The sequence below is a fragment of the Dermochelys coriacea genome, chromosome 6 (genome assembly GCF_009764565.3).
Source record: "Dermochelys coriacea isolate rDerCor1 chromosome 6, rDerCor1.pri.v4, whole genome shotgun sequence".
Classification (NCBI taxonomy): domain Eukaryota; kingdom Metazoa; phylum Chordata; order Testudines; family Dermochelyidae; genus Dermochelys; species Dermochelys coriacea.
In genome coordinates this window covers 95,346,921-95,374,854 of record NC_050073.1, presented here as the reverse complement: position 1 = coordinate 95,374,854, position 27,934 = coordinate 95,346,921, and the positions used below count along the sequence as shown (strand labels likewise).

The window sequence follows — 27,934 nt, the reverse complement described above, 5'->3', positions numbered from 1 at the left end:
AGTCAAATAGTTGAGCATATTAAAAACAAAAACAAAACAAAAAAACATACAGTGGTACTACATTTGCATTTAATCCCAAAATAATTTCATTCTCAACAACCTAAGTGTATAACTTTAAAGGCAGTCCAGAGACTGGCCTAGTGGCAGTTCCACGTGCTGCAATCTTATGACGCCTGCTTTGTAAGATCAACTTCTGATTCCTCATAAAACAGCCAGTGCAGAGCCACAGTTGGCCTACAGTAGAAGTGAGATTGACACTAGCAACAGCATTCATTCACCCAGCTTTCAGGCCAGACGAGTGATTTTATATACACAGAGAACATGAAACAATGGGCACATGTTTTCTGTGTATATAATGAGCACATGTTCTCTGTGTATATAAAATCATCCTACTGTATTTTCCACTGCATGCATCCGATGAAGTGGGCTGTAGCCCACGAAAGCTTATGCTCAAATAAATTTGTTAGTCTCTAAGGTGCCACAAGTACTCCTGTTATTTTTGTAGTTAAATGGAGGGCAAATGCAAACTGGACTTTCTAGTGACTTTCAAAGCCATTTCTCTTCCTGCCTTCTGTCAGTATGACTACGCTGCGGATATGTTTGAATCAACCTGTGATAGCCAGGATGCTGGAGAATCCAACCCAAGGTCCTTGGAAACAGTGTAGAATGTGACAACAGCAGCATGTGGAATTTGATGACATCAGGATGGCAGTTTGACTTCCTTGCTTTGGTTTGGTTTTGACCGTGAGCTGGATGTAAAGAACTGTGGGAGGATGTGATTGCTGCATTCTGGATGAATACCACATTGACAGTCCTGACCATTCTCTAGCTTGTACAGCATGAGGCACTGCAGAGTGCTGGGTTTATCATTCAGTTTATTATCTTCTTTCATCCTTTTTATTGTACGTGAACTTATGCTATTTTCATTTTCTGTTTAAAATGTTTAAATAAGATATGAAGCTTTACAAATTGTACTGTACCTAAAGCAACAGCACCAGCTAACACTTGGAATGTTTAAAAAAACTGCAAAAAAAATTAATGGCTCCTGTACCTTAGGGGTTTGGAATAGGAAGCTGAAATATGGCCTGGAGATAAGCCCAGAATTCAGAGAGGTGCTCTCTGCTGTCCCTACTTTGGCTGAGTTATAAGCCACAGAAAATGACTACCATTGCAAGCACAGGACATTTTTTAACAACTTTTTCAAGTTTCTGACAATGTTCCGTCTTCTACCACGTTACACTGTGCATCCCTCCAGGCCCACTGAGCCTCCTGCAGCATTTCAGGACACCCATAGGGAGCTCTAGTTCCTGCTGCTGTGTCTTTTTCTACCAAAATACCCCTTGACATAGTGAAGCTATGGGTTGGAGCCAGGAACCAAGAGTTCTAGTAGTATCATCTCTTCCACTAACTTGTCTTAATAATTCTGTTCCCTAGCAGTAAAATGGGCATAATACCACCTCCCTAATTTGCAAGGATTTTATAACAACAAGTTCACTGCTGTTTGGGTGGCACTCAGACACCATGGTATGAATGCAGAAGAAAACTCTATAAAGAACTAAATTCTTTATTCATTGAAGGGTTTGGATGCTATGCAGTGAATGACATTGAACAATGAGGATTAAAAAAATATATTAAAGAGCTTTATTAATTGGGCACTCAATGAAGCAGGGGTCTTGTGGTAAAGTTAGTATGCGATCATCTAATTATAATGCATATGCCCAAAGGGCCATAATTAATGCTGCACAGACTACTTTAATTCAGGTATTTCCTAACCTGTAGATACTTCACTTCACAACCTCAATAACATTCTCTTAACACTTTATTTTTTGTATGGAAGATGTTTTAAAAATAGCCAAGTGATTTAACAAATTCCTCTCCAAAACAATTCCAAGTTAATTTTCCATTACTGCCTCATTTGTGAAGAGGCTGGCAATCCTGCTCACACTATATCCAAACTCACTCCAGTGCACAGAATAGTTTTCCTCTTCCAATTTAGGGTGATTGTGAATCACAATATCTCATGCATCAAGTGGGCAACTGTTGGAAGTGCTTTCTCCTTCCTCTCCTCTTCCTCTGTACGTCCCTAGGACATACAGTTTCTTAAGGAAGCGTCTATCTCAATGACCATCCTATCATCTGACTCCATTCCTCACCCTTATCTCTACAGTGCCACTGCCAATCACTCCTTTTGCCAGTTCCCCAGCTCTATAAAATTAATATTTGGGAAGTCTTCTGAAAACGTAAAGCACTATATTAAAATAACTTATGTTAGTGCTCAGTATTAACATCTGGCATTGTCCATACCCTTTTCAAAAACACTTTTCTCAGCTCTTGCAGATTTTAATTTGGATTTTTTTTTGTCTGGCAATAGCATGGAATCTGCACCATGTGAGGAACCTTTGTCTCTTCTCATTCCCCTTGATCTCAGAGCACTCTTCAACGCTCCAGACCAACCTTCAAATCTACCTATCAGCACCCATGTAAACAACTCCCTTGAAAGGACTTAGAAATAACATAGCTTTGCCAACCATAAAAATGGCATGAATTACCTGTGGAATAGTTGGTTGTCTTTGTAACCGATTCCTGAGCTTCAGATATAGCTTTCAATATTAAATTCTTATTGGCCTGTTTGGATGGTGGAAGTGAAGGTCTGAGAGAGAGAAAAATTATTTTTTCCTGCAGATATATGAATCCCAATAGCCACTGTAAATCCAGTACTGTGATGTTTCATTTTCAACAAAATGTTAAAACACTGAATAATTAAGTACAGTGTCGCTAGAATATACAATCTGAGAATACACTTTAACGAACTAAATCTTTTTATAAGGTATTCTTCAACTCTAATGTTTTAAACCAGTTAGCTCACATACTATACTAAACCTTTAGTTAACCCTGATTTATCCATCAACTCATTCTTTTTCCATGCTGACCTTTATTAGATTCACATTAAAAACCAGTAGTAGATCATAGAAATCTTCAACTACCTTCTTTCAGGCTTTGCTGGTACAGACACACTGCTGGAGATACTTCCTATTCGTAACCCATAGTCTTCTTCCTCCTCCTCCTCCTCCTCCTCCTCCTCCCCATCATTATTGAACTTTTTCACTTTGACCACTGAGCTTATAACTGGCAATCTTCTCTTCCTGGAACTTTCTTCCTGCAACCAACAATTCATTAATCAGATCCACATTAATATGCAAACAAACAAGACCCTGTTATTCCACCAATAGACAGATGATGGAGAGCTTCCACTTAAACAATGATCTAGGACACAGAGACACACTTAACATCCTGGATGTATTGCACTGTGTGCAGAAAAAAAGTACTATAGAAAGAATGAGGTTTGGGATGTGACTCACAATCCCCTCTATGGAACACCTAGATAGAACTCTGCTGCCAAGAATACCATTTATACTGCTTATACTTTCCTATTTCCCCTATGCAGCAGCTCTATCTTTGGATAAATACAGAGAATATTCACTAGCCAGACTGATGCACCAAAGGATTTTAGTGACCATGCAGAGGACACATACCATGAGAAATCAACATCTTGGTGAAGAGAGAAAAACCTTTCAAGCCACAAAAACTTGTCTAAGACAAGGCTGAAGATGATGAAACTCCAAATTCTAGAAAAAAGAAAAGGAGTACTTGTGGCACCTTAGAGATTTAATAAGTATTCCTTCTCTTTTTGCAGATACAGACTAACACGGCTGCTACTCTGAAACCTCCAAATTCTAGGGCTCTCTCCATAAATATCTCTCTATTTTTTTTAAATACAGGATTATAATATTAATTTAAAAAAAGGGGGACAGGGGGAGTAACAGCTCAAAGGGGCGTGTCTAATATACCCCAAGAAGGGAGGTGACTGGTCTGCTGCTAATTCATGTGAGACTTTGCAACTCACATCACTTCTCAAGATCCAGATACCCTGCCTATAAAATGAGAGGATGAAGTTTACCTGCATTTATAAAGCATTTTGGATTAAAAGCATTATATAAGCACAAAAAATTATTATAGTCAAAAAACAATACAAAACAAAAAAACAGTTCCACTTAGAATATAAGGCAAATAATTTTTTTACTTTATTAAGAAGTTAGAATTTGAAAGTCAACTATCCATTTATCCCTCTTCTTTTTACACACAATGTTCCTAAATACATTAATAGGACAGTCCTAGAATTATCTTGCTGCTGACAGGATCATTTTGGCATCCACAGCAAGTGATGTAATAGCAATGGCTTTTGAGACTAAGATTCATCCACCCTAAATACAAAGTTGTTTGGCACACTAAAAAGACAGAGAGATACATACACAAATAGGTAGATGGATATATTTTCTTCTTCTTTGATCTTCAGTGTTGGTCTTTATTCCACACCTGGCAAACTGCAGATCTACAAAGAACTCATGCATGAACACAGCTATTCCAAAAAAACCTAGAGATTAAAATGATTATTCTTACCTACCATATGTTCACTGCCAACAATGTTCTAATTCATTACTCCAAGTCAGTAAAGCACCAAACAGATGCCGCATCACCAAGTTAGTCAGCCATTTGTGAGGGGGTTTTTTTTGTTTTGTTTTTTTAAAGCACACTGGTTTTTGGCCAGTGGACCAAAGTGGTGAAATCCTGGCCCAACTTACATCAAAACTCCCATTGACTTCCTGCGGCCAGGATGCCCTCTTAGGTGTCATCCAAGGTGACTTGGCTTTGTTGAGTGTGTGTCAAATACAGATATAGTTTAGATCTGCATACTAACCTCACTGCTTATTTTATCAGCGCTCAGTTTGGAGGTGGGCCTGTAACTTTCTGCTAAGCTGCCAAATGCTTCTGGATCACATAGCGGGATTGTTTCCAAAGACCTGCAGCTTTCCATGTCTAACTGCCTACCACCCTGTAGGCTGCCTTGCTGCGGCAATCTTTGTAAGTGTATATGGCTGTCCGTGCTTCTGCTAGCTGGTGGTCTGTAGATTTCAGCAGTAGGACGGGAAGATCCATAAGTTACAGTTATAACAGCTTTCTTCCGAGGCAACAATGGATTCTCCTGCACAAAATTTAAGTCTTCATCAATGAGATCATCTGGTTCAGGTTTAATGTCAATCACAGCTTCAGAAGGCGCCAACTCTCTTAAAGGCTTGACTGTTGACATTAAGCGGGATGCAGATCCATCTTCATAAGACTGCCTGGTGAAAGAAGAGGTTACAAAGTCTTAACTAACTGCCAGATAAGAATCCCTGAAAAACAAAATTTAAAACGCTTTAAATATAAGCAGAAATAAAAAACAAGATTTTGCTCTTTTAAAAAATCTGGCAGACTTTACATATACTTTTAGTTTTAGTTTAGTTAGTTAAGATAAGAACATTTATGGCATAAAGAAGCATGATGTAAACTTTTCAGGTACAATATTTATTTTATGCAACACACAGTAGTAACTCTTTTCTGCTTGAGACTGGAAAAGCCTCCATTCTCCTGTTCTGGTCTCATCAGCTAGTTATTTCCTACTTCTCTTCCAAACAACAATTCCAGTGATGTATATCCTCTGAAATCTGAGTTCTTGCCAATAAGCAGGTAGAAGCCTTACCGGGCAGCAGCGGCTCTCTGCTCTTGTGAGCTGGTTGAAACTCTGGAGTCATTTCTTTCAGCCCGAGTGCTGGAGACTGCAAGAGGTGGTAGGATTTCCTCACGCCGTCTCTCATCACTCCCACATGAACTGCTTTTGCTGGAAGGTAAGTTGCTCTCAAAGATGTTAGAGTCTGAAGACTTTAGGCTAGTAGGTTCTGTGAAGACAGGTGCACTTCACCCTTACATCAAAGTTCAGTGACTTAGCTTATGTAAATCAATTATACAGCAAGTGCAGCTGTAAAGCCACAAGATAATGAACAACTGGCCTCTACAGAAATCCTCAGAAGCAAACCACTGGACTGAAAAAGCAGCAAGACCTGCTTAAAAAGATCATATTTACTTCATTCCAAAAGTAACATACATGACAACTTTCTTCATAGCCAGGAGCCACAGACATCATAAACATTAAATATTAAATGATATAGCCAATTAAGAACTTTTTAAAAACTGGAAAAATATATACACGAGTATAAGAAAATACAGTACTGATATCTGCTTCCAAAGCTAAGCTATTGCTTTCTTGGACAAACTTTACTTACCAGTAGTTACTGACCGAAGTTTATCTAACACACCATGTAGCCTGAAAAAAAGAGAGAGATGAGGAGATGAGTAATTTAAACTTTTTCAGAACAGTAGCCATTCAAAAATCAGCCAAGGTTTATAAGTTTTATTTTTCATGTCAACAGGCCTCTCATTTGAGTGAGCCTCCTTTCCACTTACACAATCATCCCTACGTACATCCAACCCCAGAATCAATCAGTCAATATCTGTATACTCCTAGACTCAATCAATCAGTTTTGTACACACAGATCAAATACTCTGCTTTGTGCACCTGATAGATGCAAGATCCACTTCCCTAGCAAATTTTGCTATGTAAAACAACGTTTTTAAAGAGAGAAGTCAAGAAACACGGCCAAGGAAAAATTTCAGCTAGAGCCCAAATTCAAAGGCTTCCTATTAAAAATATATGAAGTAAAACCAACAAAGAAAATTACAAGGGAATAAAACAATCCTGTGTAAAATTTCACACTGACTGAACACCTGCCTTGAGAGAAAAACAGAAATGCATGCCCCATTTTTAGCTCATTTTAGAATTCAACCCTACCTACTCAGTTGCAACTAGACATCTTCATAATTTCAGAGCCTAAGAGAGTTCCATTGAAATTTAGGAGAAAAAAAGATTGAGTAACACTTTTGCAGTAAGGAAGCCTTTGTGATCCCTCTTGCATGCAATCTCACTAGAATACTCCCAAAGCAGAGTCAGCTGAGCTCTGCTGATCTGATCATCATGAATCAACTTTCACACTCAGGACACAAGGAAAGGTGTGACCTGACACTCAGGGCTTGACTACACTTAAAACATTACAGCAGCACAACTGTGCCATTGTAGTGCTTCAGTGCAGACACTACCTATGCTGACAGGATGGATTCTCCTGTTGGTGTAGGTAATCCACCTCCTGGAGAAGTGATAGCTATGTCAAGGGAAGAATTCTTCTCTTGACCTAGCACTGTCTATTCTGAGATTTAGGTTGGTTTAATTATGTCACGCTGAGAGGTTGATTTTTCACAACCCTGACTGATGCAGTTAAACCAACCTCATTTTCTAGTGTAGACAAGGGCCCTCCACCCTGGTCAGAAAAGGGCTGACAAACCTTTAAACTGAGCCACAGCTCTGTCACGGCAGTGCTGCTTTTTATAGCAGAATCAGAATTATACACTAGAGGTATACATTATACCTGGAAACGCCCTGCAAAGGATTAGTATTGAAATCTAAGAGAAATCCATTTTGGTGAGAACAAACACTGAAGCATAAGAACAATGTTTAAAATTGTAGGTTTCCTGGATTTACCATTTAATTTTCCCATCATATTTCTGGATTGTCATGGATACATTTCATTTAATCTTCATCTTTCCAGTTATTTTTAACCACATTGTATTTCAATATTTGATAAAATATTTGCTGTGAAGTAAATTTATATTCACACACAGATCCAGAAACCTGATTAAGTTACAGTACTCTCATTCCTTTAATAATTTAGAGGGCATTGTCAAACCAGGCAGTACATCTAAAAATTCATGTATTTTGATATATTGTCCTACACTGAAGAATAATCTCTCTCCTCACCTCATTATTGGTCTTATGAGTAAATGATTTAATTTAATTTATTCATCTTCAAAGTATTAAAAATGTTCTGTCATATTAATAATACATTCTGGGATACAGCCTAGCTAAAAGATGATATAAAGATCAAGTTCCAATAACGGAACTAACCTCCACATTTGACAGTATCTATTTTGTTTTCTAATTGATTCATGTACCCAATGGATGCAAGACACAGATGTGTGACTGATAAAACGACAAAAAAACACCAAACCCACAAACAAACTGTTCAGGCATGCCACAATAGGGAATAAATGAGCATGTACAAGTGTGTATACTTTTCAAAAAACAATAAATTGCATGCTCTTTCTTCTGTTTCTGACAAGGGGCACAGAGGTGACACAATACCCACAATCTTTAAATTGTGCCCTCAACAGGTATGTGACTGACCCATGTGTTGCCTCTTAGTACAGAAACCTTCCATCCCCATCTCCCTGGGCGAGGGCAGAAAATCCCGCCAGCTCCAGAGCAGCCACCCTCACCCAGCAGGAGAAGCAGCACCCGTCCCACCCCCTTCACTCATCACCTGGGCCCGCTGCTGGGGAGAAGGACCAAGCGAACTGGAAATCTCGGGGGGGTGGGGGGAGAAGAGGGGGAAGGAAGGGGAGGAGGGAAGAAGGTGTAGCATGAGAAGGACAGAGCTTCCCTTCCTGCAGCAGGCTGAGTAAAGCTCCACAAAGGCAGCATGGTGCTCACAAAAATCTGGGTGGGGCATGTGACCCTCCCACCTCACCTCTACACCTGCCTAAAATAAATGAAAAGCAACACATGCCAGCAATGCCTTGTAAAGGGACACTGTCATATTGATATCTAGTCAATTAAAAATGTAAATTAGTTCCAGGTACTACTCCTGCCTTTCAGTTCCTCATGTAAATTGTTGTGTTTTTACAATCAAATTTTCCCCATCTTTTAAAATGTTTTTCTCCTGCCCTGTTGCTGTATGAATGGCCTATAGCAACAAAAAGGGAAACTGACTAATTTACAGGCGAAATAGTGAAAGTGACAATACAACAAAACTGCTGCAAAGGCACAAAGCAATTCAAAAAGAAAATAACCCAGAACTGTAAACATTTTATTTTATTTTATTTCAGTTAAAATATTAAGTGTTATGTTAAACTATAGCAGCTAAAAAAAATTCAGTAGTCAGTTTACCTGTGGAAAAAATTGAAACTTTCGAAGTTGGAAAGCCTCCTAAATTAACCCAACACCCCTTTAAATATTATCAAACTTAAAACCATTCAAACCTAAATTTAATGAGAGGTGAAGACAGTAAGCCTCCCTAGTGTTACATTAGACAGGACAAAAGTTATGAGGGATTCATACTGTTATGTTTCAGGGTATAAAGTATCCATAGCTGCTAGGATTTTGGAAGAAATTTCCCTGGTGGGCAGGTTTTTTCATAATTGTTCATCATGAAGTTTTGGAGTCATGGGGAGAGGCAGTTTGCACCTTTCTTTGAAGCATATACAGCTGTTGCCAAAGAAAGAATACAGAAGTAGATGGACCAATCATCTGCCCTGATATGGCAATTCCTATGTTCCTTTAATGCCGTGAGAGACAAGGTGGGTAAAGTAATACCTTTTAGTGGACCATCTTCTGTTGGTGAGAGAGACAGGCTTATGAACTTAGGCCATGCCTATATGTACAGGGCTGCAGTGGCATAGCTGTACTTATACAGCTGCAGCGCATCTGGTGAAGATGCTCTATGCCCACAGGAGAGAGCACTCCCGTCAGCATAATAAAACCACCTCCATGCGCAGCAGTAGCTATGTCAGTGGGAGAAGGTCTCCCGCCGATATAGCACTGTCCACTCTGGCGCTTGTGTCAGTGTAACTTATGTCACTCAGGAGAGTGGTTCTTTCACATCCCTGAGCAACATAAGTTATGCTGACATAGGCTATAGTGCAGACATAGCCTTACAAAGAGCTCTTCTTCAGGTCTGGAACAGATTGTTTAGAATAAGTTGTTAACACATATTTCAAGGGACCATTCAAGCTGAAGGGCCCCATTAACACCACTCCAGTCATAAGGGGAAGAGGAAGGGGGAGGCAGCTGGGGGAGCGTTGCTGGTTATAGATTGTTGTAATAAGCCATAAATCCAGTGTCTCTGTTCAGTCCATGATTTTTAATGTCTAGCACACTCATCAATTTAAGTTCCCAGGCTCGTCTTTTGAAAGCTTTGTGCAAGCTTCCTTTGAACATGAAGATTGATAGGTCTGATATAGAGTGACTGCTTTGTGGAAAGTATTCACACACAGAGAATAGGTTTTTTTGGTCGTTTATCATTTTTCTGTGAGATTTCATTCGACAGCATAGTGATTGTTTGGTTTCACCCACATAGTTGTTATTGGGGCATTTAGTGCATTGGATCAGGTATACCACGTGTTATGATAGACATGTGTAGGACCCATGGATCTTGAAAGGTGTGTTGTGGGGGGTGTTGATCATGGCAACAGTGGAGATATGTCTGCAGGTTTTGCATCTGTTGCTCTGGCACCACTTTGAGTTGGTGCGTTTTGGTCTGTGGGGAGCTTGCTTTTGATGAGGAGCTTGGAGAGGCTGGAGGTGTTTGAAGGTCAGAAGAGGGGGTTCTGGAAAGATTTCTTTCAGGGTGAGGTTCCCATTGAGTATGGGTTTTAGTTGTTTCACTATACTCATATGGGTTCCAGTGTGGGTTGGTAGGTGATAACTAGGGGTGTGCAGTCTCTCAGGGTATCTGGGTGGCCCATTCCATGATTGACCCGATCTACTTTTCTGGTGGAGTGCCCTTGTTTGGTGAAGACAATTTAAAGTGTGTTAAGGTATATATCCTGGACTTTCGCCTTGGAACATATTCTGTGGTATCTGAGTGCCTGGCTCTAGATAACAGATTTCTTGGTGTGGTTACTTGATCTATGAAGATAGATGTGGTGATTCGTGGGTTTCTTGTATATGGTTGTCTGTAGGGTTCCACTGCTGAAGCTGATTATGGTGTCCAGGAAGTTAATGCTAGTGTGGGACCATTCCAGAAAGAGTTTAGTGGACAGGTGGTGGTTTTTAATGTTGTGGTGGAAATCTATCATTGATGTATCTGAGGTATATCACTTGTATCATGGTGCATTTGCTCAGAAATTCTTCTTCAAGGAGGAACACAAAGTGGGTGACATATTGGAAAGCCATCTTGGTACCCATGGATGTTCCCATGGTTTAGACAATGCGTGGTGTTGTTGAACGGAAAATTGTCATGGGTGAGGATAAATGGATGAATTTGGCGATGTGTTTGGGGTAGATATCTGAGGGTTGTCCATTGTCTTGAAAATATTTCGAGGCAGGCTGCTATGCCATCACAGTGAGGGATATTGGCATATAGGGAAGTGACATCCATGGTGGCAAGAATGGTGTTCTGAGGGAGGTTGTTAATGTTGCAGAGTTTGTGGAAGAAATCGGTTGCGTCTCTCACCAACAGAAGTTGGTCCAATACAAGATATTACCTTGCTCACCTTGTCTCTCTAATATCCTGTGACCTACATCAGCTACCACACGGCATACCTGTAATGCCTACACAATATCAACATCTCTAACTGAAGCTGTATTAATCTGAATAAAAGGGAAGTTTACCAAATAAATCTACTATAACCAGATATGACTGCACTGTGTAATGTTCTCTAGTTCTTATATAATTTTGCAGTAATAATTTTCTGAGGGCAACTCCCTTGATGGGATTCAGATGTTTGAAACTCAGTTTTTTTAACCCATGTCTAAATAGACTCCTAATTTATTTTGAACATTTCAGAACAGTTCAGAAGGTTCAGCTGGAAAAATGGACAAAAGGAGAATACCAATACCGCAGTCTCTAAGTGCTGTGTGTATATACATACATACACATATACACACACACACACACACACACACACACACACACACACACATACACATATACATATACACATACACACACACACACACACACACACACACACACATACATATATACATACACATATACATATACACATATACATATACACATATACACACACACATACATACACATACACATACACATACATATACATACACACACATACACATACATATACATACATACACATACATATACATACATACACATACATATACATACATACACATACACATACACATATACATACATACACATACACATATGTAGTCGAAGAATCGAAAGAAAGTAAAGAAAGAAAGTGAGTCGAAAGAATAGTAAATATGGCAGGCGACCAGCTTGGCTTAATGGTGAAATCCTAGCGGATCTTAAACATAAAAAAGAAGCTTACAAGAAGTGGAAGGTTGGACATATGACCAGGGAAGAGTATAAAAATATTGCTCGTGCATGTAGGAAAGATATCAGGAGGGCCAAATCGCACCTGGAGCTGCAGCTAGCAAGAGATGTCAAGAGTAACAAGAAGGGTTTCTTCAGGTATGTTGGCAACAAGAAGAAAGCCAAGGAAAGTGTGGGCCCCTTACTGAATGAGGGAGGCAAGCTAGTGACAGAGGATGTGGAAAAAGCTAATGTACTCAATGCTTTTTTTGCCTCTGTTTTCACTAACAAGGTCAGCTCCCAGACTGCTGTGCTGGGCAACACAAATGGGGAAGAGATGGCCAGCCCTCTGTAGAGATAGAGGTGGTTAGGGACTATTTAGAAAAGCTGGACGTGCACAAGTCCATGGGGCCAGACGAATTGCATCCGAGAGTGCTGAAGGAATTGGCGGCTGTGATTGCAGAGCCCTTGGCCATTATCTTTGAAAACTCGTGGCGAACGGGGGAAGTCCCGGATGACTGGAAAAAGGCTAATGTAGTGCCCATCTTTAAAAAAGGGAAGAAGGAGGATCCTGGGAACTACAGGCCAGTCAGCCTCACCTCAGTCCCTGGAAAAATCATGGAGCAGGTCCTCAAAGAATCAATCCTGAAGCACTTAGAGGAGAGGAAAGTGATCAGGAACAGTCAGCATGGATTCACCAAGGGAAGGTCATGCCTGACTAATCTAATCGCCTTTTATGATGAGATTACTGGTTCTGTGGATGAAGGGAAAGCAGTGGATGTATTGTTTCTTGACTTTAGCAAAGCTTTTGACACGGTCTCCCACAGCATTCTTGTCAGCAAGTTATGGAAGTATGGGCTGGATGAATGCACTATAAGGTGGGTAGAAAGCTGGCTAGATTGTCGGGCTCAACGGGTAGTGATCAATGGCTCCATGTCTAGTTGGCAGCCGGTGTCAAGTGGAGTGCCCCAGGGGTCGGTCCTGGGCCCGTTTTGTTCAATATCTTCATAAATGATCTGGAGGATGGTGTGGATTGCACTCTCAGCAAATTTGCGGATGATACTAAACTGGGAGGAGTGGTAGATACGCTGGAGGGGAGGGATAGGATACAGAAGGACCTAGACAAATTGGAGGATTGGGCCAAAAGAAATCTAATGAGGTTCAATAAGGATAAGTGCAGGGTCCTGCACTTAGGATGGAAGAATCCAATGCACCGCTACAGACTAGGGACCGAATGGCTCGGCAGCAGTTCTGCGGAAAAGGACCTAGGGGTGACAGTGGACGAGAAGCTGGATATGAGTCAGCAGTGTGCCCTTGTTGCCAAGAAGGCCAATGGCATTTTGGGATGTATAAGTAGGGGCATAGCGAGCAGATCGAGGGACGTGATCGTTCCCCTCTATTCGACACTGGTGAGGCCTCATCTGGAGTACTGTGTCCAGTTTTGGGCCCCACACTACAGGAAGGATGTGGATAAATTGGAAAGAGTACAACGAAGGGCAACAAAAAATGATTAGGGGTCTAGAGCACATGACTTATGAGGAGAGGCTGAGGGAGCTGGGATTGTTTAGTCTGCAGAAGAGAAGAATGAGGGGGGATTTGATAGCTGCTTTCAACTACCTGAAAGGGGGTTTCAAAGAGGATGGCTCTAGACTGTTCTCAATGGTAGCAGATGACAGAACGAGGAGTAATGGTCTCAAGTTGCAATGGGGAGGTTTAGATTGGATATTAGGAAAAACTTTTTCACTAAGAGGGTGGTGAAACACTGGAATGCGTTACCTAGGGAGGTGGTAGAATCTCCTTCCTTAGAGGTTTTTAAGGTCAGGCTTGACAAAGCCCTGGCTGGGATGATTTAACTGGGACTTGGTCCTGCTTTGAGCAGGGGGTTGGACTAGATGACCTTCTGGGGTCCCTTCCAACCCTGATATTCTATGATTCTATGATATACATATATACATATACATACACATATACATATATACATATACATACACACACACATACACACATACATACACACACATATACACACATACATATACACACACACATATACACACACACATACATATACACACACACACATATATATATATATATATACACACACACACACACATTAGTATTACCACTGCCTGAATATTGGCAAGCTACAAGTAATAATTTTAAAAATTATCAGTTACTATATTGCATCACTTCAGGCACAAGAAAAAATTAATTGATCAAACTTTACTTGCATAATGACAAAATGTGTAATTTCTTAAATTCTCAAGTCTCATACGCAAAATGCAGTTGTAAAATAATTGTTAAAAGTAAGGTTCATGGAAAATGTAGATCACAAACATACCATACAGTAAACCTGACAGTGTTGTTTCCTAGGAAAAGGGAAAGGTCCTCTGTCATCTGCTCCTGACTCTTCTTGTTGGCCACCATGACCATAATATAATCAGGGAGTTCTTCATCTAATTGGAAGAAAAAATAATACAATTTGTTATTATTTTTCAAAGCAACTTTGTAATTAACAATGACATTTCTATAAGATTTTCAAAGTACAGTAGATGCACAAAAGAGGCAGAGACAAAGAAGACATCAAAATATTTCTCCAGTTTTACTATAAACCACTTGAAATAAAGATTTTCATTAAACAGGAAGCACAGAATGTGGCAAGAGAATAGCAAAATCATGGCCAAACAGATTTGTTTAAACTAATTGGTAATTACTTGCAAATTTTCTTGTAAAATCAAAAGTTTTCAAGGTTCTCTTTTTTGCAATAAAAAATCTGCCTCACTGACAACACTAGATGTAGCCCATGAAGTTGCTTCATCAAAACCCTTCTGTTTGACATATTGTGATGGAATGCACCCCTGTATTCACACCCTATACGCTATTGTAATAATTTTTGTACAAGGCATGCCTTGTGAGGTATCATTTGAAAACTCCTAACTTGCTGATCAGTAATATCATTGTAAAATGCATCTACCAAAATCGTGTGTAAAGTTATGAACATAAGATGAAATCATGACTGAAGTGTGTTTCCCAGATAAATCTGGGGAGTAGCTAAACCAGTTTTTCAAAGACAAAGGGCAAGCGGACGTCCCGGCCAGGTGTCAACAAAGCTGATGGGCCATCCCCTATCCAGTGACCATTCTTTGGCAAGAAAGGGGGGCAAGGGCAAAGAAAGCTCCATCTTAGAAAAGAAACAGCATGAGGTCTCCCTGGTCCATCAGACCCCAGTCTCAGTTCTCAGCTGGAAATGCTTTTCAAAGAGGGACTGAAACTATAAAGAGGAGGGGCAAGCACTCCAAAGCTCCTCTCCTCTCTCTCCCTGTCCATCTCACTCTTTGCACCTGAGAAGACAAAAGCAGCAGCCATTGGACTCTGGGGGAGGGATCTGGACTTGAAAGTTTGGTTAGTAATGCTGTTGGAAGCATGTGGTAAGAAAATTTGCTTTGAGTCTAATATCTAAACTGTGGGTGGCCAACCTAAGCCTGAGAAGGAGAGAGAATTTACCAATGTACATTGCCAAAGAGCTACAGTAATACGTTAGCAGCCCCCCCATCAGCTCCCCCACACCCCGCTCCCAGCACCTCCCACCCACCGGCAGCCCCACCGATCAGCACCTTCCCCTCCCTCCCCACACCTCCAAATCAGCTGTTTTGTGGCGTGCAGGAGGTTCTCGGGGGGGGGGGGAGGGAGAGGAGCAAGATCATGGCAGGCTTAGGGGAGTGGGCGGGAAGGTGTGGAATAGGGTTAGGGCCTGTGGCAGAGCCAGGGGTTGAGCAGTGAGCACCCCCCAGCACATTGGAAAGTTGGTGCCTGTAGCTCCAACCCCGGAGTCGGTGCCTATACAAGGAGCTGCATATTAACTTCTGAAGAGCCGCACGTGGCTCCAGAGCCACAGGTTGGCCACCCCGATCTAAACTGTATTCTTAAATTTATTCACCTAAATCTGGGTTATTGCCGATTATGTTATGTATGTACCATATGACTTTTAAAAACAAACTTTCTATTTGTGGATAATCCAAGCACTATACCCAGATGTACAGTCACTCTTTTCGCAACCTGTGTATTATGTAATTTTAACATTAGCTTTAATAAAATTTTTAAAATCTGTTAAGATAGGCACCAGAAAGCATTTTTATATTTTCTTGTAACCATTATTGACTTTTATGCCTTATTGCTTGTACTCAATTAAAACTCTCTTTGTAGTTAATAAACTTGATTTAGCTAATCCAGTATTTAAATTGAAGTATCTGAGTAACTCCATTTCAGGTGGTAAACTTGTGTGCATTATTCCTTAAAGGAATGACAGAATTAATGTGGACTGTTCAGGAGAGGGCTTTGCAGTACAAGACACATTTTGGGGGGGAAATCCAGGACTGGGAGTATATTGGGGAATACTCTGCAGTATAACTAAAGATGGTAAGAGCTAGAGTGAAACCCAAGTGTGGCTGGCAGGCTGCAGCTGTACAGAGACTCATGGTGTGACCTGCATGCTGGAAGGCTGTTTGTGAGCAGCCTAGGTTGGAGCTACTATAAGCAAGGTATTATGCAGCACTCAAGGTTTACTCCTGAAGGCATTCTGCACCAAAAAATTAAAAATTCTGTGCCAAAAAAATATAAATTCTGCACACAATATTTTAAAATTCTGCAAAATTCCGCAAATTTTATTTGTCAAATAAATATGAAAGCCCCATCATGGCATTGGGAAGCACAGGCCACTGACTGCACAGAGGTGGGAGATCACTGTGCAGCTTACCCCCCCGGGACACAGACTCAGTGGTGAGGCTGCACCCAACCCCGACACAGCGCAAGGACCAGGCCTGCCCCAGAAACACCCCAGGGCCATGCCGCTCCATGCCAAGCGCACCAGGTGTGGGCAAGCAGGCTCAGCAAGGCAGGATCCAATTGTGGAGGGGCTTAGCGTGGAGGGATCCAGATGTGGATTGAGAAGGTTCTGTGTGGGGCAACCTGGGTGCGGGTAGCTCAGTGGGGTCCAGGTGCGGGGGGGAAGAATCTGGATGCACAGAGGCTTGTTGGGGGGTTCTGAGTGCAACAGTAATGGGACTCTGCAAAGGGGTCCAGGTGAAGGTGGTTGGGGCTCGGGAGTGTGTGTGGGGGACAGACATCAGCAAAGTGGGTGTGGGGGGTTCAGTGGTGGGTTCCAGATGCCGGGGGAGTGGGGATCCAGGTGCAGCTGGTTGGGGTTCGGTATGGTGCGGATCCAGGTGTGGATGGCTCATCAAGGTAGTGCGGGGGTAGGGGCTTATTGGGAGGTGCGGTTATGGGTGCGAGGGGCAGGCTCGGCGTGAGGAGTTCTGGATACAGTGGGGACTGGGTGGATGGGGTAGCAGCTACCTGTACAGTGATCCCTCCCCCTGCAGCTGAGGAGTGAGGGGTGCAGGACGCGCTGGGGGTGGGGGAAGAGGATGCAGGCAGGAGGGGAAGTTTGCAGAGCTTCCTACAACCGAGGGAGAAATCTGGGGGTGGGTCTGACACAGCCCCAGATGCCATGCAGGTGAAGAGGAAGTCCTGTCCTCCCCAGCCCAGCCAGGACTAGCAGCTGAGCCCAGTGCAGGGTAGGAGCCACTGGCTGGGTCTTCCCCAATCCTGCCCCCTGACCCACAGTGATTTCCTCTGTCGGCTGCCCTGGGCACCCGAAACATACTGCTGGGAAGGGTCACGACTTCTCTCGTGGCTTCCCTTTGCTTCCCTGTCAGAAAGTCATTTTTCTGCGGGGAAGCAAAGAAATCTGCAGGGGACATAAATTCTGAGCATGTGCAGTATTCCCCCAGGAGTAATGGTTGTAGGACAGGGATGAGACAACCCTTCACTGGTCTGGATTGCATCCTGGTATGCCAAATATACCTACTTATGACAGCACAACAAATAGATTATCTGATAAGCAAATGAATAAGCAAGCTTTTCGTGGACAAGTTTTCCACTTCCTCTGAAATACAACAAGCTTCAGATATGGCTAAAGCACATAAGATTGTCAACTCCACCAGAACCCAAATTAAAGACTACAGTAAAATTTTAAAAGAGTGAGTCACACATACACGATAAATATATGAACGTCATTTTGATATCACATTTGTATATTATGGCCTTAAATTTAAACACTCATAGTATACGTTTCTCATTTATTCAAATATTTAAGATAAAAGCCCTATACTGCAAAAGGGCTTTCTCCCTCAGGAAAAGCAACCAAATAGAGCAAGGGTCGGCAGCTTTCGGCACATGGCCCATCAGGTAAATCCGCTGGCGGGCCACGAGACATTTTGTTTGCATTGACCATCTGCAGGCACTGCCCCCGCAGCTCCCAGTGGCTGTGGTTCACAGTTCCCGGCCAACAGGAGCTGCAGGAAGCGGCGGCAAACATGTCCCTGAAAAAAAGAAATTTCCTTTCTGATTTATGCATAAAATTTACAGACAAACCTTTACCTATTAACTTCAAAAATTCCATCTTAAAAAAAAAATGAATAAGTATAGACAGACACTATATACTTCAAGGGGGAATGGTAAGATCATTAGGGTCTGGATTGAGTAAAACACTTCAACTCGTGCATAACTAGGCATGTCAGCAGTGCCAATTAAATCACTTAAAGTTACATACATGTTTAAGTGCTTTGTTAATTCAGGGCCTGGGTCTATATGAAAGATTAAAAACAAACTATTGTTCATTTCAGATGAATATCAATGAAAGGATATCTTCTTACTTTCATTCCTTACTATGTATAAAGCACTTTGCAATTCTCTACAGTGCCTTCCATTTCAAAGTATTAGATTATTAAAACAGCAGCAGCATTTTGAATGACTTTATGAAGAGGAAAAGGAGTACTTGTGGCACCTTAGAGACTAACAAATTTATTTGAGCATAAGCTTTCGTGAGCTACAGCTCACTTCGTCTCTAAGGTGCCACAAGTACTCCTTTTCTTTTTGCGAATACAGACTAACACGGCTGCTACTCTGAAACCTGTCTTTACGAAGAGGATTAGATGTACCCTTTTTTATTTTGATGACACTTAACAATGCTGCGCAACCCCAAAGCTACCGTTGTCACTAAACGTGAAAGAAAACCAATAATGTTTACTGAAGATAATCCAATTCAGAACTCCTCACCTCATTATTTGAGGGAGTGGTGGGGAACGCTGCTGAGAGGAAATAGTGGTTATGGCTACAAGTTTCTCACAGAGGTCGCAGAAGTCATGGATTCCGTGACTTTCCACGATCTCCATGAAATTCTGCAGCTATAGCAGCAAGTGGGGTTGGCCCCGGGGACCCCCCAGTGCAGCCATGCCCCGGGGTTAAGATTTAGTCATGGGTATTTTTAGTAAAAGTCATGGACAAGTCATAGGCCATGAATTTTAGTTTATTGCCCATGACCTGTCCATGACTTTTACTAAAAATACCCATGACTAAATCTTAACCTTAATAACGGTACATCCATTCTTTATTTAAACTAAAAAAAATAAAAAATAAAAAAAATATCAAGGCCCCAATCTTGAAGCGACTTATTCATGTGCTTAACTTTACAGTGTGAGTTGTCTGACTTCAGAGAGACTACTCACAGCGCGTAAGGTCAAGCATATTTGTATTTAACATGTTTATTACAGTAGTGCCTTACAACGAATCAAGAGTGGGGCCCCATTTTACTAAGACACTACAGAGCAGCAGACAGTCCATGCTCCGAAGACTTTACAATCAACCATATGCGTAAGCCTTTACAGTATCAGGGCCTAAGGAAACAAATCAGAGAAAAGAGGAGGAAGTCTTAAATGGAAATCAAAGCATAATTGAATAGAATTACATTTTCTCTTATATTGTAAAATGTACAGAGGAGAATGTGACTGTTTATGTGACTACAGCAGTTAAATTCATATACTGCAACAGCAGTTCTTAAAGTTCATAAGATATCATTTCAGCCCTGTGCTAGTAGTTTGTGAACCACAATAAGATATTACTGTTCACAGTCCCCTAGTTCTCTTACCAAAATGTATGGAAGTTACTTCCTTGCTGAAAAACTTGGGGATCTGTACAAATGTGAGATTTTGGTATATTCTGAAAAATTCTGGATTAGCATTTTATAATATTTTTTCTTCTTTTTAGTTTCCTATGCTGTGAGATTCTCCTTTAACAGTTATTTCTACACTATAAATAACTTTAAAAAACCAAAAACAACAGTCTTTTTGCAGAAAACCTAAAAGAATGGCACAAATAAACACAAATCAGAATAAAAATGTACACATACAGAATGGTCTATGCTCAGAATAGTAAAAATGACTCAAGAAGTAGGAAGGATTTTGGTTTTCTAAAGGAAGAAATGGAGGCAAATATTAACTGGAAGGCTGTTCCAAGCATTAAGGGCAACATGAAAGAAAGTGTAAAATCAGGAGTGAGAAATGGCAACAAAGGACCACAACAACTTGAGTGTAGACAGGAGGTAAGATAAGACATGGACAGAGATGTAGGTGGGTCCAGAGACCTTTCAATAAAATGAGAAGCTTGAACTTAATTCAGAAGAATGGAAGCCATTGTAAAGATTATCTTGGTAGTTGTCTTTTGAATGAACTAGTTGGTGGGGAGAGACAACGGAAGAGGGGGTTACAAAAGAACAGCTATACTCGCTCACATCAAAGGTCAATCTAGCCCAGTATCCTGTCTTCCAACAGTGGCTAATGCCAGGTGCTTCAGAGGGAATGAACAGAAGAGGTAGTTACAAGTGATCCATCCCCAGTCTCACATTCCCAGATTCATAGAATATCAGGGCTGCAAGGGACCTCAGGAGGTCATCTAGTCTAACCCCCTGCTCAAAGCAGGACCAATCCCCAACTGAATAATCCCAGCCAGGGCTTTGTCAAGCCTGACCTTGAAAACTTCAAAGGAAGGAGATTTCACCTCCTCCCTAGGTAACGCATTCCAGTGTTTCACCAGCCTCCTAGTGAAAAAGTTTTTCCTAAACCTTCCCCAATGCAACTTGAGACCATTATTCCTCGTTCTGTCATCTGCTACCACTGAGAACAGTCTAGATCCATCCTCTTTGGAACCCCCTTTCCGGTAGTTGAAAGCAGCTATCAAATCCCCCCTCATTTTTCTCTTCCGCAGACTAAACAATCCCAGTTCCCTCAGCCTCTCCTTACAAGTCATGTGTTCCAGTCCCCTAATCATTTTTGTTGCCCTCCAATTTTTTCACATCCTTCTTGTAGAGTGGGGCCCAAAACTGGACACAGTACTCCAGATTAGGCCTCACCAACGTCAAATAGAGGGGAACGATCACATCCCTTGATCTGCTGGCAGTGCCCCTACTTATACAGCCCAAAAATGCCATTGGCCTTCTTGGCAACAAGGGCACACTGTTGACTCATATCCAGCTTCCCGTCCACTGTAACCCCAGGTCCTTTTCTGCAGAACTGCTGCCTAGCCATTTGGTCCCTAGTCTGTAGCGGTGCATGGGATTCTTCCGTCCTAAGTGCAGGACTCTGCACTTGTCCTTGTTGAACTTCATCAGATTTCTTTTGGCCCAATCTTCTAATTTGTCTAGGTCCCTCTGTATCCTATCCCTACTCTCCAACATATCTACCTCTCCTCCCAGTTTAGTGTCATCTGCAAACTTGCTGAGGGTGCAATCCACACCATCCTCCAGATCATTAATGAAGATATTGAACAAAACCGGCCCCGGACAGACCCTTGGGGCATTCCACTTGATACCAGCTGCCAACTAGACATGGAGCCATTGATCACTACCCATTGAGCCCAACAACCTAGCCAGCTTTCTATCCACCTTGTAGTCCATTCATCCAACCCATACTTCTTTAACTTGCTGGCACAAATACTGTGAGAGACTGTGTCAAAAGCTTTGCTAAAGTCAAGGAATAACACATCCACTGCTTTCCCCTCATCCACAGAACCAGTGATCTCGTCATAGAAGGCAATTAGATTAGTCAGGCATGATTTGCCCTTGGTGAATCCATGCTGACAGTTCCTGATCACTTTCCTCTCCTCTAAGTGCTTCAGAATAGATTCCTTGAGGATCTGCTTCATGATTTTTCCAGGGACTGAGATGAGGATGACAAAGCTTCTGGCAAACAGAAGCTAGGGACACCATCCCTGTCCATCCTGGCTAATAGTCATTGATGGATCTATCTTCAATGAACTTATTTAGTTATTTTTTGAACCCTGTTATCATCTTGGCCCTCACAACATCCTCTGGCAAAGAGTTCCACAGGTTGACTATGTGTTGTGTGAATAAATAGTTCCTTTTGTTTCTTTTAAACCTGCTGTCTATCAATTTCATTTGGTGACCCCTAGTTCTTGTGTTAGGAGAATAACACTTCCTTATTTACTTTCTACACACCAGTCATGATCTTATAGACCTCGATCATATTCCCCCTTAGTCGTCTCTTTTCTAAGCTGAAAAGTCCTAGTCTTATTAATCTCTCCTCATATGGCAATTGATCCATATCCCTAATCATTTTTTCTGTATCTTTTCCACTTCCAATAGATCTTTTTTGATATTGGCTGACCAGATCTACATGAAGTATTCAAGATGTAGGCATACCAGGGATTTATATAAAGGCAATATGATATTTTCTGTCTTATTATCGATCCCCTTCCTAATGATTCCCAACATTGTTAGCTTTTTTGACTGCCACTTCATATTGAGTGCTTGTTTTCAGAGAACTATCCACAATGACTCCAAGATCTCTTTCTTGAGTGGTAACAGCTAATTTAGATCCCATCATTTTATATGTATAGTTGGGATGATGTTTTCCAATGTGCATTACTTTGCACTTATCAACAGTGAATTTTATCTGCCATTTTGTTGCCCAGTCACCCAGTTTTGTAAGATCCTTTTGTAACTCTTCACAGTCTGCCTGGGACTTAACTATCTTGAGTAATTTTGTATCATCTGCAAATTTCGCCACCCCATTGTTTACCTCTTTTTCCAGATCATTTATGAATATGTTGAATAGTACTGGTCCCAGTACAGACCCCTAAGGACACCACTATTTACCTCTCTACATTCTGAAAACTGACTATTTATTCCTACCCTTTGTTTCCTATCTTTTAACCAGTTACCAATCCAGGAGAGGACCTTCCCTCTTATCCCATGACAGCTTACTTTGCTTAAGAGTCTTTGGTGAGGGAACCTGTGAAAGGCTTTCTGAAAATCTAAGTATACTATATCCACTGAATCCCCCTTGTCCACATGTTTGTTGACCCTTTCAAGGAATTCTAGTAGATTAGTGAGACATGATTTCCCTTTACAAAAAACATGTTGACTCTTCCCCAAACAAATTGTGTTTATCTATGCATCTGACAATTCTGTTCATTACTACAGTTTCAACGAATTTTAATTGTTTAATTTTAATTCAACGAATTGCCCTGTACTGCAGTAAGGCTTAGTGGTCTGTAATGGCCAGGATCACTTCTGGAGTCTTTTTTAAAAATTTGCGTCACATTACCTATGCTCCAGTCATCTGTTACAGAAGCTGATTTAAATGATAGGTTACATACCAGAGTTAGTATTTCTGCAATTTCACATTTGAGTTCCTCAGAACTTTTGGGTGAATACCAACTGGTCTTGGTGATTTATTACTGTTTAATTTATCCATCTGTTCCAAAACCTCCTCTACTGACTCCTCAATCTGGGAGAGTTCCTCAGATTTGTCACCTAAAAAGAATGGCTCAGGTTGAGGAATCTCCTGTTACATTGCACCCCATAATGCTTTATGAGAATATGCTTATGAAAGTATATATGACATTACTGGAATATGTTTTATGCTAGATATGCCATGTAACATATCTCTGTAAAGGTTATGATCCACTGGATATATTCATCCTATTTGTATGCATGTATCATTTTTGTATTCAAAGTTATGAATATTGGCTATGTACTTGTTTAATTTTAAGTAGCCTCAGTGAAGCAGTTGGTCAGCTTCCTGAGAAAAGACTATTCTCAGTAACTGTCCAGTCAAGAAACACTTAAGCTAACAATGAACTTGGAGACATCATAGAATCATAGAATCATAGAATCATAGAATATCAGGGTTGGAAGGGACCCCAGAAGGTCATCTAGTCCAACCCCCTGCTCAAAGCAGGACCAAGTCCCAGTTAAATCATCCCAGCCAGGGCTTTGTCAAGCCTGACCTTAAAAACCTCTAAGGAAGGAGATTCTACCACCTCCCTAGGTAACGCATTCCAGTGTTTCACCACCCTCTTAGTGAAAAAGTTTTTCCTAATATCCAATCTAAACCTCCCCCATTGCAACTTGAGACCATTACTCCTCGTTCTGTCATCTTCTGTCAATCCACATCCGAGCTTTCCGAGGAATGTGGCCTGGCTGGTAAGGAACTCAGTCATGCATTGACAAGTGACTTGCCCACGTGACTCCAAAACTCCATCTTGGAGCTGAATTCTGGGTAGGAGAAAGGAAGGGGTCTCCACCCAGAAGAGAAAGTCTATTTAAACCCCTGGGAGATCCCTTCATTTTGTCTTCAGCTGGCTCAAAAGATAGCCTCTCCACCCTCAAAGGATACCTGAAAGATATCTGAAACAAAGGACAGTAACCACAGGGGTGTGAGTGATTGCTGGACCCATACTAGAAGGAGACTATTCTGTAAAAGAAGCTTACTGGAACATCTCTGAGGGTGAGATTTCATCTGTAATCACTTTTTTATTGTATTAGGTTTAGACTTGCGTGTTTTATTTTATTTTGCTTGGTTATTCACTTTGCTCTGTCTGTTATTACTTGGAAACACTTAAATCCTACTTTTTGTATTTAATAAAATCACTTTTTTACTTATTAATTAACCCAGAGTATGTATTAATACCTGGGCGGGGGCAAACATCTGTGCATCTCTCTCTATCAGTGCTATAGAGGATGAACAATTTATGAGTTTATCCTGTATAAGCTTTATACAGAGTAAAACAGACCTATTTGGGGGTTGGATCCCATTGGGAGCTGGGCATCTGAGTGTTGGAGACAGGAACACTTCTTAAGCTGTTTTCAGTTAAGCCTGAAGCTTTTACGGGACATAGTTCAGACCTGGGTCTGGGTTTGTAGCAGGCAAGCGTGTCTGGCTCAAACTAGGCAGGGCACTGAAGTCCTAAGCTGGTAGGGAAAACAGACTCAGAGATAGTCAAAGTACATCAGGTGGTAGTTCCCAAGGGGTTTTCTGTGATCCAACCCATCACATCTCCCTCACATCCTCAACCATGAAGACCAATACAAAAAATTCATTTAGTTTCTCCACAATGGCCTTATCCTCTGAGTGCTCCTTTAGCATCTCGATCCTCCAGTAGCCCCACTGATAGTTTAGCAGGCTTCCTGCTTCTGATGTACTTAAAAAAATTTGCTGTTACTTTTTGAATTGGCTAGCTGTTCTTCAAATTCTTTTTGGCCTTTTGCTCCTTTCTATTTTCTTCAATAGGATTTAACTTCCACTTTTTAAAGAATGCCTTTTTGCCTCTAACTGCTTCTTTTATTTTGTTGTTTAGCCCTGGTGACACTTTTTTGTTCTCTTACTGTGTTTTTTAATTTGGGTATACATTTAATTTGAGCCTCTATTATGGTGTCTTTAAAAAGTTCCCGTGAAGCTTGCATGGATTTCACTTTGGGCATTATACCTTTTAATTTCTAGTTAACTAACTTCCTCATTTGCAGTAATTAAAACCAGAGATTAGTACTAGAGTACTAATAACCTCTTGGCTCTAGAAAAAAGAAAGAACTGATTCAGAGATGTTGTTGAAAAAGAAGCTATATGATTGAGAAACCAGAGAACTGAAAGATAACAGTGGGAAGGAAAGAGCGGAATCAAAGAAGACAACCAGGTTGCATGGTTGAATGACCAAATATACTGTGGGGCTGACAAACTAATTAAAGAGAAGACCTGCAAGGAGAAATTATGAGCCCATCCTCTTCAGACATGATGGGCTGAGAAAATGATGGGGCATCCTTTCATAACCACTTTGGGTAAACTTGTAAATGTAATTACCCATTTAATACATTTAAATGGGCAGCAGGATTAATTTTGGACCCAGCTACAACCTTTGGGCTTGATCACCCAATGGCATGTGATCCTTGCACCCATGTAGCCCATTCCCCATGGACTTCAACTGTGCTCCAGGTGAGTACCGGAGTTTGTAAGTATAAATCCAAACACAGGATTGAAGCCTTTCTCAGAGTTGCTTCCAGTGGAGCACTATATCAACTTGTGAACTATTGTTGCACTAAAATAAATAGCTAAAAAGTCAGTGGAGAGCCCCACATACTGTCATGGGAGAAAACTACCTTATACTCTTGTAGGGGACAGACACAAACTAGCAGAGGTTTACCACCTTTAACTACAATGAGCCTAAATAAAGCTATTAAACAGAATAAAACTTACCGACATAAGCTCCCAGCTCCTGCAATTTTCCCTTTATAGCGCCCTATAAAAAGAAAATAAATTAAGATTATTGCATTTAAGTTAAGGAACATTGGATATAACTAGTACCCAAACTCTGACCGAATGTTGGTTGCTAAAATGTGTTTGTCAACACCACTAATATAGATCTTGTATTTTTCCTCTTTTCCACTATTTGCAATGCAAACTTCCAAAGGAAGAGGCAGTGTTGACAACTCTCATGATGTAATCACCAGTCTCTCAGTATCTCCGGTTTCAGAGTAGCAGCCGTGTTAGTCTGTATTCGCAAAAAGAAAAGGAGGACTTGTGGCACCTTAGAGACTAACAAATTTATTTGAGCATAAGCTTTCGTGAGCTACAGCTCACTTCATCGGATGCATCACGAAAGCTTATGCTCTAATAAATTTGTTAGTCTCTAAGGTGCCACAAGTCCTCCTCTTCTTTTTTCAGTATCTCCGGTATCCTAGCTCCTTGAGTAATGAGATTACTTGACAATCTCCATTTATGTTTTTAAATTCCTAGCCCTTCATAATTGCAGAGGAACACTGGAAACCGTGAACACCCCTCTCCCCCAGTAAAACAAACAATAAAAAGAACCCTTTTTAAAAAAAAAAAAAACCCTCATGTTTAAACCAATCTCATGACGGGGCGGGGAGAGGGAAGAGACTCTACCTGACGATTTTTGAATCAGGGTTGGTGTATAGTAGTGATGGGCTCAAGCTGCATCATTCGGAGCCAGAGTTCGGCCTCCCCGAGGGCGGGGATGTTTGGCGGTCGGTTCGGCCCCCTCCGGAGCCGGCTTTGGCTGCACAGTTCGGATCCGGAGGCGGGTTCGGATTCCAAACCCCGACGGAAGCGGGGGGGCGGAGGGGGGGGGGGGGCTGGGGTTTGGGCCTCCCGCCACCTGTTCTCACTCCCCGGCCGTATCCCTCGTCACCTGCCCCCTCTCCCCGCTGGGCGGGCCGGCGCGCGCACGTCGGGGAGCGGGTCGGAGGCGGACCCCGGCGGACGGTTTACAGCTGGGCCCGGGGCTCGCTAGCGCACGGCCGGGTGCCCGGCCCGTGACCCGAGCCTGCGGCCCTGTTCAGCGGCGGCCGCGCGGGGGGCCCGGGGCCGCAGCCCCGCGGGAACGGGGGTCGCCAGTGCCTTGCCCGGGTGCTCTCTCACCCGGATCTTGCGGCTGATCTCGGTGCCGATCTCCATGGTCGCCGTGCCTGAGGAGTCCCGGGCCGCCCGCCCGCCGCCGCCGCCGCTACCACCACAGGCCGGGCCGGCACAGAGAGCGCGGCCTCCGCCGGCTGCGCCCTCTGCCGGGCAGCCCGGGAACAGCACACGCCGGGACGAAGCCGCCCCCTCCCCCGCGCCTCGGCCGGGGACGGCTGCTCTGCCCCCCCACAGGTCAACTCTGCACAGAGCCTCCCCTGAGCGCCCCATCCCTGCTCTCCTCCCGCCTTCTGTTACACCTGCCCAGCT

At 42.0% G+C, this 27,934-nt stretch overlaps 1 protein-coding gene across 3 annotated transcripts in view; it reads right to left on the bottom strand.

Annotated features, from left to right (window-relative positions):
- The window catches only part of ZC3H14 (zinc finger CCCH-type containing 14), a 47,449-nt gene extending 19,519 nt beyond the window's left edge, over window positions 1-27,930 (bottom strand). The window contains exons 1-8 of one of the 3 annotated variants that reach the window (XM_038404490.2): window positions 27,629-27,930; window positions 26,444-26,486; window positions 14,401-14,515; window positions 6,159-6,199; window positions 5,579-5,774; window positions 4,757-5,180; window positions 2,985-3,157; window positions 2,550-2,650 (exon numbers count right to left, since the gene is read on the bottom strand). In XM_038404490.2, coding sequence (XP_038260418.2) covers window positions 2,550-2,650; window positions 2,985-3,157; window positions 4,757-5,180; window positions 5,579-5,774; window positions 6,159-6,199; window positions 14,401-14,515; window positions 26,444-26,486; window positions 27,629-27,895 — 1,360 coding nt within the window. In that variant the 5' untranslated portion in view covers window positions 27,896-27,930. Of the gene's footprint in view, window positions 1-2,549; window positions 2,651-2,984; window positions 3,158-4,756; window positions 5,181-5,578; window positions 5,775-6,158; window positions 6,200-14,400; window positions 14,516-26,443; window positions 26,487-27,133; window positions 27,284-27,628 lie in introns of those variants that run through there. The other 2 variants (XM_043517738.1, XM_038404491.2) reach the window with 2 other exon arrangements.
- Between the last annotated feature and the right edge of the window lie 4 nt (window positions 27,931-27,934).